Genomic DNA, 14,880 nt, shown 5'->3' with positions numbered 1-14,880 from the left:
TTCTGCATTTGCTTCCACAAATGTTTCCATGAAAAAGACATTTTTTTATCTGATGATACTCGGTGACTAGCTTATTTGCAAAAAAAAAAAAAAAAAAAATGAATCCTAAGAAAATCATTTCCATATGGACAGCAACTAAAAAAAAATACTCCTAATGAAGCAGCAAGCACAAAATGTCAACTCGTACTCACAACTCCAAAGATTTAGAATAAACACGTCAGATACCTCTTTTCATAATACAAAAATAAACAATGCTCGAAAGAAACTAACGACAATTCACAGTATACACAGAATCATAAATGTATCGAAAACTACAATGGAAGAAGAAAGGACGGTTTACCGACCTTTTTGCGGTGTAGTGAACGGGGCTTTTGGATCTCCAACTTTCCCTAAAAAACGAACGACGCTCAGATCCGAGATACTAAATACTTTGAGGAAAAAAAAATAAGAAGGAGGTAATGGTTTCAACAAGAGAAGTGGCTGCTCCAAAAAAAAGTTCCCCCCTTCGAGCAAGGCTCGTCGAACAGAGAGCAAAAATTACTAGTATAGTTGAAAAAAACACAAGCAAACGAGACTGAGAAAAATAGAAGTCTTACGCAGATTTTTTAAAAAAAACATAGAAGTCTTATAGAGATTTTTGATGGTGTCTAAAACTTGCTTTTTGCTGGAGTCCAAAGTAGTATTTATAGGAGTAGAAAATTAGGGTTTGCTTTAGGCGGGATTTTGAACACCATGCTTGAGACTTGGTCAACACGACCGTTTGAATTTGAACGTTGGATTTGGACGTCTTACTCGATATGGTGATACCTTGACTGGAATGGAGAGATTTGTCATACCTAAAAGCATGAAAACGGGAAGATGAGATAGAGACACACCTAGAAAAGTCCCCTCTGCACAAAAATGGTGAAAACAAAGTTCACTTTCTGCTGAAGGAGTTTGGCATTTTTTCTGAGAGAGGAAATGGGAGGAAGAGGCAAAGGGGCGCGGCTGCCCATCACCCAATGAAACCCTAGCTGAAATAGGATTAAAAATGAGACTTAATAAGGTCTATCAGATTTTTATTTTTTTTTGGTAACTGATTTGTTGTATTACCAGGGAAATAATTATAATGTTCAATGTTGTACACCTAGATACTGGACAGATGGCCCCAGTTCTAGTACTTCTAGCTTCCAATCGTGTAATACCTAGCTCTAGTTCTTCTCTCACCGAACCTATGCACTCTATTTAGGGATAGAAATTAAGTACATCAAGTTGTTTAGCTAGTCTAGGTAGTCTTGCTCCTCTGCAGTGAATGTCTTGTATTAGTTGCCTCAGTATACTTCCCTCTGTCCTTTGTTTGCTTTGAAATAGCCTTTGATTCCTCTCCTGCCATGTATAGTAAACACATCCTGCAGGGGTCATCCTATATAGCTCTGCTTTTGCGCTGTTACCCGTACCATGTTGTTTGGCCCATGCTTGCTCATCCATCCATCCTTGCACTGGTTTTATAATCCCTTTCCACTGCAGTACCTGGTGCCATATGCCTGCTGATATTGGGCATAGGAAGAAAAGGTGTTGTATGCTTTCACCAGCTGCTACACATAGTGGGCAGGTAGGGCTATATTGCTTCCCCCATTTAATCAATTTGTCATTTGTGTATAGCTTCCCTTGCAGTGCCAGATATAGGATGAATATCCATCTAGGTCTACCTTGGTTGCTGCAAATGATCTTTTTCCACGTGACTTTTGGATATGTTCCTCTCAGTTTCCTGTACATTAGTTTGATAGTATACACTTCTTGGTTGAAAAACTCCTCTCTTGTAAGTGTGGTAGTCTCCAAGTATTGCCTTGACTTCAATATCTTCTAAATAATCCAGGAAGCCTATGGAACCATCTTTGTCCATATTTCAGCACCATTTATGTAGTATTGCTGCACCCACTTTATCCATAGGGCATCTTTTTTCATACACAATTTCCAGAAGTACTTCATAAGAGCAGCTTTATTCCAGGTATGTAATTCAGTAATATTCATCCCTCCCGCAACTTTTGGCAAGCATAGGGTGTTCCATGCCACCAAAGCTTTGTTAGAGCACTCAGTGTTACCTGTCCACAAGAATTTCCTACAAATAGATCATTTTTATTAAATGGTCCAGATTGACTCTTCAATAGTGCCTTTCGAGGGCCTTTTGGGCTGACCTGAATTGGCTTAGTTTGGGCTGAATATTAGAGCCAACTTGGGCTGAAAATATGGGCCTTGGGCTTGAACTTTTCCTTTCTTCCTTTAATTTCTTTGACTTCTAAATTTGAATGAAAGACACTCTTTAGTTAATTATATACTAACGCGTGCTAAAATATTACTTAATATAAAAATATATTTATTTGCATTCAAATGAAAATTATATGATATCGTAATAGTTGTGCGATAATATTTAAAAGTTAAAAAAATAAGTAAATACTATCGTTTAATTGTATAAAATAAATGCAATGCGTTTTGCGTAAAACGACAAATAGAAATGTTAAAAGTGATCATGACGATTATAATATTAAGTGATCGCAATATAATAATGATGATGATGATGATGATGATGATGATGATAATAATGATGATGATAATAATAATAATGATGATGATAATAATAATAATAATAATAATAATAATAATAATAATAATAATAATAATAATAATAATAATAATAATAATAATAATAATAATGATGATAATGATAATGATAGCAGGAAATGACTTCATTTGGATAATGAAGAACGACGATATTAATAGAAAGCTAATAATTATAATAAATAACTATTCTTTAAGTTTTCAAAAGTATTAGAAGTGTAAATAAATATTTTGGAAGAAATGCGGGACAAAATTGGGTGTCAACACACAGAAAGACATAAGAACTCCGATCTCTTTTTGTCTTTGGAATTTGAAAATACTACTAAACAATTCATAAAGTGCCAAGATTCATCATTATAGAGCATGAAAAAAATCTGACAACAACAAAATCAAACTGAAATCTTTTAGACACTGCTGTTTTGAATTGTAACCTCAAAAAAAGTCGGCATTGCAAGTGGAGAAAGAACTATTAAATGGGAAAGCAGATTTAGTTTACTTTAATTCCATTTTCCTTCCATCAAAATTTGAGACATCACTGAGATGAAACCAAAGCATCATCAAGTTGATGCGATCCTACCACAGCTCACAAGTTTGAGATTCTCTGATGATTAATTTATAATAGAGCAAGACAAACATATCAGCCAGAACTGTAAAATCCGAGAGGTCAACTTCCTTTTTCAATGGATATATAATTGGAAAAAAGACACAAAAATATGAAGAAGCGAACCTAATGGTTCTCCTGGAAAAGAGAGCCTAACTTCCTTTTTCTTCGTGCTGCATTTGCACTTCCTACTTCAAGAACAAATGCAAATCCGGATGTCCAATAGTCGAGGTTCATACTGCTGTATCCCATAACAAACCGTACATACAACTTCACTCTAATCAATAAATGAAGAGATTATACTTAAATTTTGGAGTATAAATTTTGTGCAGGTAAAAAAAATAGGTTTACTGCGCAAAGTAAAGAAAAACTATACATACTGAAGTCATAACAATTTTTCAAAGGGACCTATTCTCTACTTATTGCAAAGAAAGAGTAACTACAAATTCATTCCATCAGATCATGGTAAAGTTGTACAACTTCATTTTAAAAAAAGACTTAATTCACATTTCTTGGTTGCAGAAGGTATCTTCAGTGTAAGAATTTCCTTAAAGGGTTTAAGAACCATTAATTAGTGAATGCATAGGTTTCAAGAGTCCATTTTAAAAATTTGTTTTCAAAAAGTATAGTTTAAAACTCGGATTTGATGATCTGCTCTCTGTTAGTTTATGAAAAGTATTCAAGAGAGTTGAAGAGGAAGAAGAGTGGAAGGCTAATTAAGAAGTAGGAAACGTAAAGAAGTAATTAAAGAGGAGGAACAGTGGAACGGTAATGAAGACAAGTTAGGGAACGGGGTGAAGGAAAAGGAGCGACTGTTGGGAAGCGAGAAGAAGAAAAGGGATTAATAATTAATAAATAAATGAGTAAAAAAGGGGAAAAGGGCAAAAAAAAAAAAGGAAAAAGATAAATAGTATATCTGATTAATGAGGCATGCCACATCACAGGGCCTATGTCGTGCAATTATATATATATATGTTCAATAACATCAATAACACAATGTTCAATTATTGCAGGGTCGTCAAGTTTTTGGAGAAAAGAAGTGCTACATGATTTATTAACTACATGTATTATAATGCACAACATGATAATCGAGGATGAGCATGATCTTAATACACCGATTCAAGATGCTTGGGAAGGTCCAACTCCAATAGTAGAAATGGTAATAGATGAAAATTACCGATTTGAACAATTTCTAGCTCGACACAAAAAAAAATTAAGGATAAAGATGTTAATTTTGCACCTCTTAATCTATTAATAGAGCATTTATGGGAGCAATATACTATCCTGGAAGTTGAATATTTATGTAGAAATTAAAATAAATTTTACCACAATGTAATATTTATTTAATTATATTTTATCAATGATTTTACTTTTATTTGAATTATCCATTAATATGTATAATGTATAATATTTGCATACAATTTATATAATTTAAAAATTTATGGTATAAAATAATTTTATATTAAATGGTTATATAAGAAAGGAATATGAATTATATAGGATGAATATGTTAAAAAAATAAAAAATTCATTTTATGAAATAAAAAAATAAAATTTAAATAAAAGAAAATATTTTTCTACTATTATAGAAGAGTAGGTTTGGTCGTCAACCCACTCTTCTGTAATAGTTAATAGTTTAAAAAAAATTAAGGTGGGGTCCACGTGAATAAGTAGAAGATAATTATAAAAAATTAAGGTGGGGTCCACGTGTATAAGTAGGAGACAAAAAAAATTAAGGTGGGGTCCACGTGAAGAAGTAGGAGACAATTGCAAAAAAAAAAAAGGACATCTAAATAATGATAATAAGTTCAGAAGATGGTAAAGGTACGCTTAGAGAAAATTTAAAGAAGGGAAATTCAGGAAAAAAAAATAATGATTTAAATTGAACACAAAAACCGCTAAAGATGTCATAAAACCAAAAGATTTAAAACTTATACTGTTGGGTAAGGATAAAAATGCACTAATTTTAGACACATACATCTCACACAAATAATGGGAAATAACATCAAGAAGTAGAAATATAAACAGTCAAGAAACGTATACACATATACTTAAAAATTTAAGACTATAACAGATACTAACACATGAAAGCGCTTTTTAGTATTGTTGAGTACAAAGAGATGATGACATGAAACTCGGTAGGAAAATGTGTATTTCAAATCTTTTAATCGAAGAACCAAACCAGAAAAGTCATATATGGGAGAAGCGGACTAAATACAATAATTTATTGATATTTTCAATTAATTGAATTATAATACTTTCTGTAATAAAAATTCCACTATTATATTACTAAAAGGTACTCTCTCTGTCCTAATTTATGTGACATAGTTTGACTAGGCACGGAATTTAAAAAAGAAAGGAAAAATCTTTGAAACCCGTAGTCTAAAACAAATCTTAGATATTTGTGTAGATTTAAATCATTTCATTAAAGGTAAAAGCGGAAGTTTCAATTTAAATGATTTCTGAACATAAAAATATATCATTCTTTTTTAAACAGACTAAGAAGAGAAGTGTGGTACTATTTTTTGTGTTGGACCCGTGCTACCACGAGCTTTCATCATCTAGTATAATATAGAAGAGAGAGAAGAATATAAAAGGAGTATTCTTATTTGGTGTAAAAAATAGTGTAATGGGTTGGAGTTAATTTCCACCATTTTAGGTAAAAAATAGTGTAATGAGTTGGAGATGCCTTATAGTAATCCTTCTAAATAAAGAAGCAATAACTTACCCAGAATCCTATTAAATAAAGAGACATATTAATATGATTCAGATACTAATACAAGGTCATCGGTAAATAAAATTCATCAAGGTCATCGGTAAACAAAAATTCAGTTGAACTTTCAATTTTTGAAACTAATTATTCATTTTTTAAATCTCTCTCTTCATTGTAGCATATTTGTTGTCAAGGAGATTCAAAAGAAATATTGAAAATTAACTTGAGAATTATGAGTAACTTGGGTAATTTTCGAAACAAAATTATAGTAACGTAATATTCACTTCTGGTTATTAAAGAAGAATGTGATGCTATTGATATGTTGGCGGGTTTTTTCTCATATTAATGAGATTTCATTAATGTCTCTTTTAAAACCATTAAGCGAATAGGGACCAGACAAATGATTCATCTGAACTAAGAACTTTTTCAGCATTTATTCAAAATCAATGAAATATTTATTCATCCATAACGCGTATTACATATCTAAATTCTATCATTTGTTTTTTGTATTTATACCCTACACCATTGTTTTCTCAAAAGGTGAGTTTAAATGATACATTGTTGTGTCTATTAAAAGAGAAGGTAACCAATAATTTTCTTTAACCTCTTCGTCTTGTTTGTTTGTTGTTGTTATGCATTCCTTTGCTTCTTAATATCCATGCTTCTATATTAATTCATTGGTAAAAAAAATCTCTCATTGGTAATGGGGGCACTTATTTAAGTTCATATACACTAAAAAAGTGTTTGAAAAGAAATTGCTTACTCCAGTTTACCATACAAACATAATAGCGAAATTATTATGTTAATTATTTTGAACTTGTATTTAAATTTTTGAAAATAGGCAAAAGAGTAGGCGAAGTGAGAGCAACTATTACACTTACGCAGGAGTAAAATATTTTGAGATGTCATTTTAAGAATCAAAATTTAGCTACTCCTTATTGGAAAGGTCTTATATTTCAAGAGAAGCAAGCAGTAATGTGTTTTAGGCGTAGCATCTACCTACATTTAATAATCAATTGAAATATTAAAAAAATCAATTGAAGTGATGATATATATAGACGAATAGACTTCTGTTAATATAATATTTCTAGTATGTGTGTGTGTATATATATATATATATATATATATTAAAATTGTGCTTAAGAAACTCTTATGTTATTGGATAATTTTCTCTTCGCAGGAAATATGAATAAAATGATAGCTTGTAATGGAATGATGGAATTGAAGCAGATTTCCGTGGTTTTCTTTATATTATTTATGACATTAGTTAATTGTAAAACATATCCTCCATCAGTAGAACAAAGTTGTTACTGCTTGTGCATTGATTACTGGATCGAGTCAAGAGATGATATGCCTACATTGGAGATCGGACGAATGTGTAGAGAGGGACTAATTACAGACTTTCATTGTGACCTTAAGGATGCGTACGATGAGGCCGTTGATAAAACACGCTTTTTAAAATTTCCAGACTGTGGTCACATAGAGTAACATAATTTTGTATTTATATAATATTTTCTTGTCAAAATAGCTATATAGTTGTAATGGCATTTCAATAATAATATTTCTCATGACAAAAACAAATGCAATGCATAATAAATTGAAAGATTTATTAAATGTTCTAATTGATTTTCTAATTTTATTGCTTTAATCTACTACGAAAATTGGATACACTTATTCCTAATCGAAAATATTAGAGTTCTCAAAGGGCTTTATAATGATCACAGAGTACTCTACTCAATGATTTTGAATTAAATGCTTAGATTTTTTCACGTGATCAGATATTGTACGTGATATTAGATTTATGGAAGGAAATGGGTATGCCAGTATGTTAACCAGCCAATTCTCCATGCAAGAAGGCTTGAAGTTGTGTAGTGAAGCAAGTTATGTAGTGAAGCAGAGCAAAGTGCCAGCTGATCAGGGGAGATATCAAAGGCTTATGGAAAGATTAATGTACTTGTCACATACAAGACCAGAAATTGCTTATGCATCGAGTGTTGTTAGTCAATTTATGCACAATCTTGGTGAGCAACTCATGAATGTTGCCATTCAATATTTTGAGGTACTCGAAGTCTCCACCTGAAAAAGAATACTGTTCATAAGAAATATGAATCATCGTGAGAATTGATGTTTATACAGATGCTGATCAATTCATGATAGGCGAATTATTACAAAAACTTTAATATTAATCGAGCAACAAACTAAAATTAATTTGAAGCAAAAAGTAAGTGGCCAGTGTGATTTGAAAGAACTTTAATATCAATCGAGCAACAAACCGGAATAACAAAACTTTTAACAATATGGTAATTAAATTAGCTATCTAAAACAAACATATATAGAACCAAGAACGAAAAAATATAAATTAATTCACACATTTTTTTAACTTTTTTGAGAAAAACTTATAAAAGAAAGAGGTTAGAACTTGAAATACAACAACAAATGTGCCGTTGAGGGCTAGCTCACTTGATGAACTTTCTACCTTTCAGAAATGAGGTGAACTTGATGTAAGAAAAAAGTCTACTGAAGTGGCAAAGAGGGTTCAAACCTTATTTTTGTATCATCGGTTTAAAACTTCAAATCACATAGAATGTGATATTAAATTGTCGCTCCACCACGGCTTGGAATATCGACTCTTATGACCGCGAGCGTTTGAGTACTTTGAGCATAAGGTGCACTACAAATTATAATTAAACTTGGGCAAAGACACAAATATACCCCTCAACTTTGCGATTTAGAGCAGATATACTTCCGTTAAAAAAAGTGATGTATATAAACCTTGCCGTTACAAAATAGTGCGAATACACCCCTGCCCTTACACAAAAAGTGCAAATTCAATGTAAATTTTAGTAAGACGGTTTTTTTCGATTATATATTAGATCGAGTATGCATAGTGTAAGAAAAATGTTTAATAAAGTTGCACTGTTATGGTGAGCTTCCTTTTATGTATCTAGGGGTTGCACTAGCAACTAAAAGGATTTCCCTTCTTCAACGGCAACCTCTAATTGACAAGATCACATCCAGAATCTCATCATGGACTGCCAAGAACTGTCCGATGCAGGGAGGCCCCAGCTTATTCAATCAGTCATTTTTGGAAGGATACTGTTCTCAACTCTTCACCATCTCAGCTAAGATCTTATATCTCATTGATGCCCATTGTCGAAGCTATTTATGGTCAGGCAGTGGCACAATTACAAAGAAAGCACTAGTTGCATGGGAATCAATATGCACCCCTAAATGTGTTGGAGGAATTAATCTCACTAATGTCTTCTTGTGGAATAAAGCAGCTTTAATGAAGACTTTCTAGGATATTGCTCATAAGCAGGACAAGCTGTGGATAAAGTGGCTTCATGTGTATTACATCAAGAACCAGATGGTAGAAGAGGTGCAAGTGCCAAAACAAGCATGATAGTTGATTAGGAAGATCTTTGCAAAAACCAATTCCAACAGCTGCAGCATATCAGAGATGATAAAAGTGTGATGAGGCAGATTTACTGTTAACTATTGCCCCCTTTGCCTAGAATTTCAAGGAAAGGTATGATGCACCATAATGCAGCCCGGCCTAAAGCAAGGAATTCACAAGGAAATGCAAAACAGATTTTGGAATTCACAAGGAAATGCAAAACAGACTCAAGCTTACAGAATGATATATTCTGAAACTGTGTATGGTATCTGGATGAAGAAAGTAACAGAATCTTTGAGAAGAAGTGTGGAGACTAGGGTATTGTGGCATGAGAGATTGCATATGTTGTCTTTGTTCGGGCCCTTAGCAGGATTAGTGATGTAGTAGCTAGATTTCAATTTTAGCCTCTGATTCTATTGCCTTTTTTGTTTTATCTGGAATTGAAGCTGTGTATAGTTGTGCCTTGTTTTGTAAAGTCTTACTTTGGTGATTAATACAAAGCTTAGTTATCAAAAAAAAAAAGTTGCAAAGTGGATTGAAAAATTATGTTTGTGTCACCGGTTCAAGTCACATAGTATGTGGCATTTTATAGTTTCATTAAGGCTATAAAATAGATGTGCTGCTAGATTTGATAACAATCATGTGTCTAGCAGATTTATTATCCTTCAAATTAGTAGAACGATGTATATTATGGTCAACTCCCAATTTCCCGGTCTTCCTCTCTCCTATTATAAGTCAGATGATTTTGTGGAAGAAACATAACTTAGGTTGGTTTAAACTTAACATTGATGGGTACTGCAAAGGAAATTCCAGTAACATTGAAGGTGGTGATATCATCAGAGACAGTTCTGATTTATTCTTTATGGCCTATGCTGCTTTTTATGATCTTGGTAATAAAAATTTGCAGAAGCTATGGCTTTAGCCCAAGGACTTGCTTTCTGTTACAACAGGAATCTCTAATATGTAATGTGGAATTTGATTCTCAAGTGATTATCAACATGATTGACAGCAAAATGAAGAAACCACGAAATTTACAGCATATTATTGATCAGATTCAAGACATCTCCCACAAGCTCAACTGTACTTTTGTTCATGTTTATAAGGAGTGCAACAAAGCTGTTGATTATCTTGCCAACTATGGAGAAAGACACAAAAAACTCAATGTATTTGACAATGCTAACTCCCTGCCTGCTACGGTGAAATCTCTCATCAAACTAGACGGAGATGGCATTGCAAATTGTAGATTCAAAACAAGGAGGAATCATTTTGTCATTAATGATGTTATCTCTAGATAATCATGCCCAGAGTTTAGTAGTTTACACTACTTTTATTTGTATAGATGTTCATAATCCTAGTTTATTGGAATTTCATTCTCATAACTTATTTATCCCCTTAAGAATGAGTAGTTACATTTTTAATAGTTTGGAGGCTATGGTCTATGTCCTCCTCCGTGTTTTGTTCATCTTTAATAAATATACAGGTTGGGGTCTTGCCTAAACCCCACAATCCACTTTGGTAGGACTTTTGCTAAAAAAAGAAATAGTTTCTTTAAGGCAAAATACATAAATTGTATCTTTAAGTTGTCCACAATGATCAGTTAGATACCGTAACTTTTCAAGTGACCGGATAGAACTCTGATAAGTAAAAGTGCACCTTGTGTTCACCTCTGGAACTTGTGAAGCAGATAGGTTGGAAACCACTGTTGGTTGTGAATTAAGGGGATTGGATGGTGAGTGTGGGTTGTGTGTAACACAGAAGTGTATTAATAACATCATTAATGTCTCTTTTGAGACCTCATTGAAGAGAGACCAATATAATTAATGATCCGTCCAAAAAATAAAATGTCAATAGAATTTCTTCTATGGCCATGATGGTGCTTTAGTATCTCAATCATATCAATTTCTCTTCCTATCTCTCTTTATTAAGATCACTATAACTTATTTCAAAAGTATCAGATTTACTAAATCAACCATAAAAAAGACGAAAGAGGAAAGAAAATAGCAAAGACAGAGAGAAGGATAAAGATTTTTCATTCACAATAAAAGAAATTAGTACGCTCATCCTTCTAATTACAGCTACGACCACAGGATTGAAGTTCACAATCTTTTAACTTACTCTACTTTACCAAATTGAAATGCATTAAAACTTAAGTCGGGCTAAACTAAACAACCAGAAACTTATCTACTAAAACTCTAATAGGAATTAAAAAGTGTAAAACATAAACACTTTCTTTGCTCCAACTTATAGCTACTCTTCCGCAGCTACGTACCACCAAATTAGCAGCAGGTACAACATCTGCAAGCCTATTCGTTGGGTACAAAATTTCATTAACTTATACCCCTTACTTGCAATCTCTAGCACAAGGGTACAAGTCTATATATTGAAACCCCGCTCTCTCAAAGTACCAGTCTGCAACAGCTTCATTGATTGTCTACACAGATAAAAGTTCCAAGAAATTAAAATCTGTTATGAACAAATCAAGATTAAGAATGACAGGCACATGATAAAACTCCAAAATTAAAAATAAGTGTGTGTTGAAACTTTATATGGATGAAACAAACGAAACATTACCTTATTAAGCAACCTCGGAGAGCTAGGACTGAACCAGTATCCCCGTGAACGAATTTCCCCATGAGAATAGCAAGACGTGAGGAAATAACCCCTCGTAAAAGAAGGGGATAGTCCCTCGAATGTCTTCAAGAACTCCACTCCAAAGGCTATATTAGGAAAAATTAATTAAAAAGTATTATAGGTGAAGAAGAGCCTACGAGTTGTTATACAGTCAGTGTAATTGGAAGGTATATATAAGTTAACCACCAGAGAAATGCTAACCTTGTATAAGTACACGCTGACTAAATGTGCAGTTATTTATGTGCTTACAATCCTTCCAAGCATGTTGAGGATCAAGGTTTTCAGGAACAAGAATGTTTGTAATCTGGAGTTAGAATGTTGGATCATCAGAGTGATTCTAAAGAATAAAACGAATAAATTCTTAAAACTGAGAGAAATTAGCATTTGTCTCCTTCACCTGCCAAGTGTCATAGACAGAATTGATTATGAAAAGTGGAGTCTGAACATATGGAACGACATTCTGAGGGAAAAAGCACTGCACCATATATCATAAAGGAAAACTAATGTTATAATAGAGGGCAATATTTATACTATAGCCTAATTAAAGAAATTAATTGTTTTTGTTTCCAAAGCTTAAACTCTTACCATACTTGGTTCCATTGCAGACGTGCAAGCTGACGGCAAATTCTTAGCCGATCCCTGAAAACGAGAGAGACAAAACAAATATTCAAGCTGCATCTACTTCTTAAGCATACCAATTTCCTAAAACAAAAATAAGATGAGACTCACATGTAGGTTAACAATTTGTCGATACATCTCTTGAATATCTGAATTACCAAAGATTGTCTTCCTGCATAAATCATGAAGAGGGATTAGACAGTAATAAAGTTAATAGAAAATGGAGTACCATTTTCTTGAGATCACATAACATGAAAATAAGATGAGCTCACCCATTGATGAAGAAGCCTGCATCTGCAACACACTTAACTCTGGCATCATTCGGCAAGAGGGATTTGAACTTGTCGCAGTTCAAGATTGTTGCCAACCCCCCTGCTGAAGTTCCGCATAGAATTGCCTGACATTGCATTTTGGCATTCAAGATTTAGCAAAGTAGAACCTTTTTTATATAGTAGAATAAGGTGGTTTATATGTGACGTGTAATTATGAATATGAAGCTAGATTTCAATAGGATATTCTTACATTTTCAGCATATTTCATTCCTTTGCTCCATAGATCTTTCATAATAGCCTTAAATATTCTTGCCCCTCTGAAAAACAACTTGTTCTCCTAACGTAGATTTATCACCAAAACATCAGTGATATTACTTACTTCCATCAATATACATATATGTGGTAGTATTTATTTTCTTACAGGGTCAACTTGTTCAACATCACCAGTGAAAGATGAACCATCACAATACTTCACCCTCACCCTGTTCCAATTATAAAACTCTACCAATTCCAATATTATATTGTTTGAAGTTAGAATGCATGGACAGAAATTAAGAAATGAAATGTATATGAGCTTCACCTGGATTAACTTCAGAACTGCTATGAAGTATCCCGTTAAAGAAACCTAGTCGATCCAGGTGCTTGGTAGAACCTAAGAAATTAGTTGAACGATTAAGGCAATCTGGGATACTGTCGCACCAGCCGCCTCCCTACAATTATGAAATTTCTCCACATTTAATTCAGTGACTTAAGCTTAGTTAAGCTAAAATGAAAATAAAAAGAAGAATCAAGTAGTAACTAACATCCAAGTAGATAATCCAGCTGCGAACTCCACTACCATGTCCCCTATCCAGATGATAGGCTGGTGGACTTCCATCTAGGCATACTGTTGACGACTCAGAAACGCAACAAATGAATGTGATTTTCTTTTCTGTTACAACTGACGAATTAAGAGTATATGTATGTACAGCTAGCCATTACCTGCACCTTCCACAGTTGCACTTTGGAGTATAGTGATATTGACGTATAGATCATCTGCGGCGCTGAGAACAGTTGTACACAATACTGCTAGGCCTAGACATGCTACCAAAGCCAACAGAAATGTTGTCGTCCTACAACAAAAAAAAAAAAAAAAAGATAAATAGTAAATTTTACACAAGGCATTGCCAAGTTCCAGTTACAACAAGAAGAAGAGAAACAATTACTAATTAATACGTAATGAAAACAAAAAGAAACAGAAACAAAGACACGTGGAATGAATATAGTACATCTTGTTATCAGCAAGAAACTTGTTATTCTTAAAAGGGCAGAGTTAAAGAGAAAGAAAGGAGGTTTTAGAAAGGGAAAAAGTGGGGGAATGCTTATGAGTGTGCAAGTAAAGGTGAATGAGATGGTATGAGTTTCACCTTTATTTATAAGCAAACATCCTTCACTAAACTGCTGGCTTTTTTTCTTTTCTAAATAAATTGTTTATTCATATTATGCTTAAATGTGTAATACAAAAGAACAGTGGCAGATTTGAGGTGCTTGAACAATTGTACATTACTGGAAATATGAAACTGAAGAATCCCAATTTTCAATTTATCAAAGAAGTCTATACATAGTAACAAAGTAGATAATGATAAGTAAATTAGGCCTGGAAAAGTTCAATGAGCCACATAATTTTTGTTTCTTCAATTAATGTTTTAGGTACATATCCCATCAAAATCTTATAAAAGGGTCAACCTATGTAATACTACTATATTAAATATTGATTTTTTATGGAAACTGTACCACCTATGTAATGCCATTTTATAAAGACTTTTTTTCCCTATCAAAAAGAATTCCATAAAAGGAACTCATAGAGTAGGGCATTTATCAGCCTCTTCTTATTCTCATATATTCAAAAATTCACTTGTTGAGTAATAATTGATGACCTTCCAATAAAAGATGGTTAGGACTCATAAATTGACTCTCCATGACATGTGATATGTGCTTTTTAGGCATTCATTTATTGTTAAGTTCAGAATTACCTCTACACAACATGTGATATGCTATAAATGAAAATTTAAAAA

General features: G+C 33.1%; 2 protein-coding genes across 2 annotated transcripts; both read right to left on the bottom strand.

Moving 5' to 3' along the window:
• Positions 1–1,224: 1,224 nt before the first annotated feature.
• LOC132615112 (uncharacterized) lies at positions 1,225–1,755 on the bottom strand. The gene has a single exon (XM_060329672.1). It carries the CDS (start codon positions 1,753–1,755, stop codon positions 1,225–1,227), a length of 531 nt encoding a protein of 176 aa, XP_060185655.1.
• Positions 1,756–11,310: 9,555 nt separating this feature from the next.
• Positions 11,311–14,221, bottom strand: LOC132640228 (pectin acetylesterase 8-like). The gene is made up of 13 exons (XM_060356738.1): positions 14,095–14,221; positions 13,808–13,938; positions 13,630–13,712; positions 13,407–13,536; positions 13,248–13,327; positions 13,077–13,163; positions 12,827–12,951; positions 12,666–12,726; positions 12,522–12,575; positions 12,334–12,411; positions 12,138–12,240; positions 11,877–12,022; positions 11,311–11,736 (listed from the first exon to the last, which is right to left on the bottom strand). Coding segments are annotated over exons 1-13 (1,170 nt in total). The 5' UTR covers positions 14,097–14,221; the 3' UTR covers positions 11,311–11,646.
• Positions 14,222–14,880: the final 659 nt, after the last annotated feature.

Source organism: Lycium barbarum, chromosome 1 (genome assembly GCF_019175385.1).
Source record: "Lycium barbarum isolate Lr01 chromosome 1, ASM1917538v2, whole genome shotgun sequence".
Classification (NCBI taxonomy): Eukaryota; Viridiplantae; Streptophyta; class Magnoliopsida; order Solanales; family Solanaceae; genus Lycium; species Lycium barbarum.
Note: the sequence above shows the minus strand (reverse complement) of the source record. Positions and strands in the feature narration are given on the sequence as shown.

What these genes read in the sequence shown, in the direction of transcription:
- LOC132615112 (XM_060329672.1), bottom strand. Translation starts at nt 1,755, where the DNA reads ATGTACAGGAAACTGAGAGGAACATATCCAAAAGTCACGTGGAAAAAG.
- LOC132640228 (XM_060356738.1), bottom strand. An exon ending in GCTGGATTATCTACTTGGAT is followed by an intron (nt 13,537 to 13,629) that starts GTTAGTTACTAC and finishes TCATAATTGTAG; the next exon opens with GGAGGCGGCTGGTGCGACAG. An exon ending in CTCCGAGGTTGCTTAATAAG is followed by an intron (nt 11,737 to 11,876) that starts GTAATGTTTCGT and finishes TTATCTGTGTAG; the next exon opens with ACAATCAATGAAGCTGTTGC.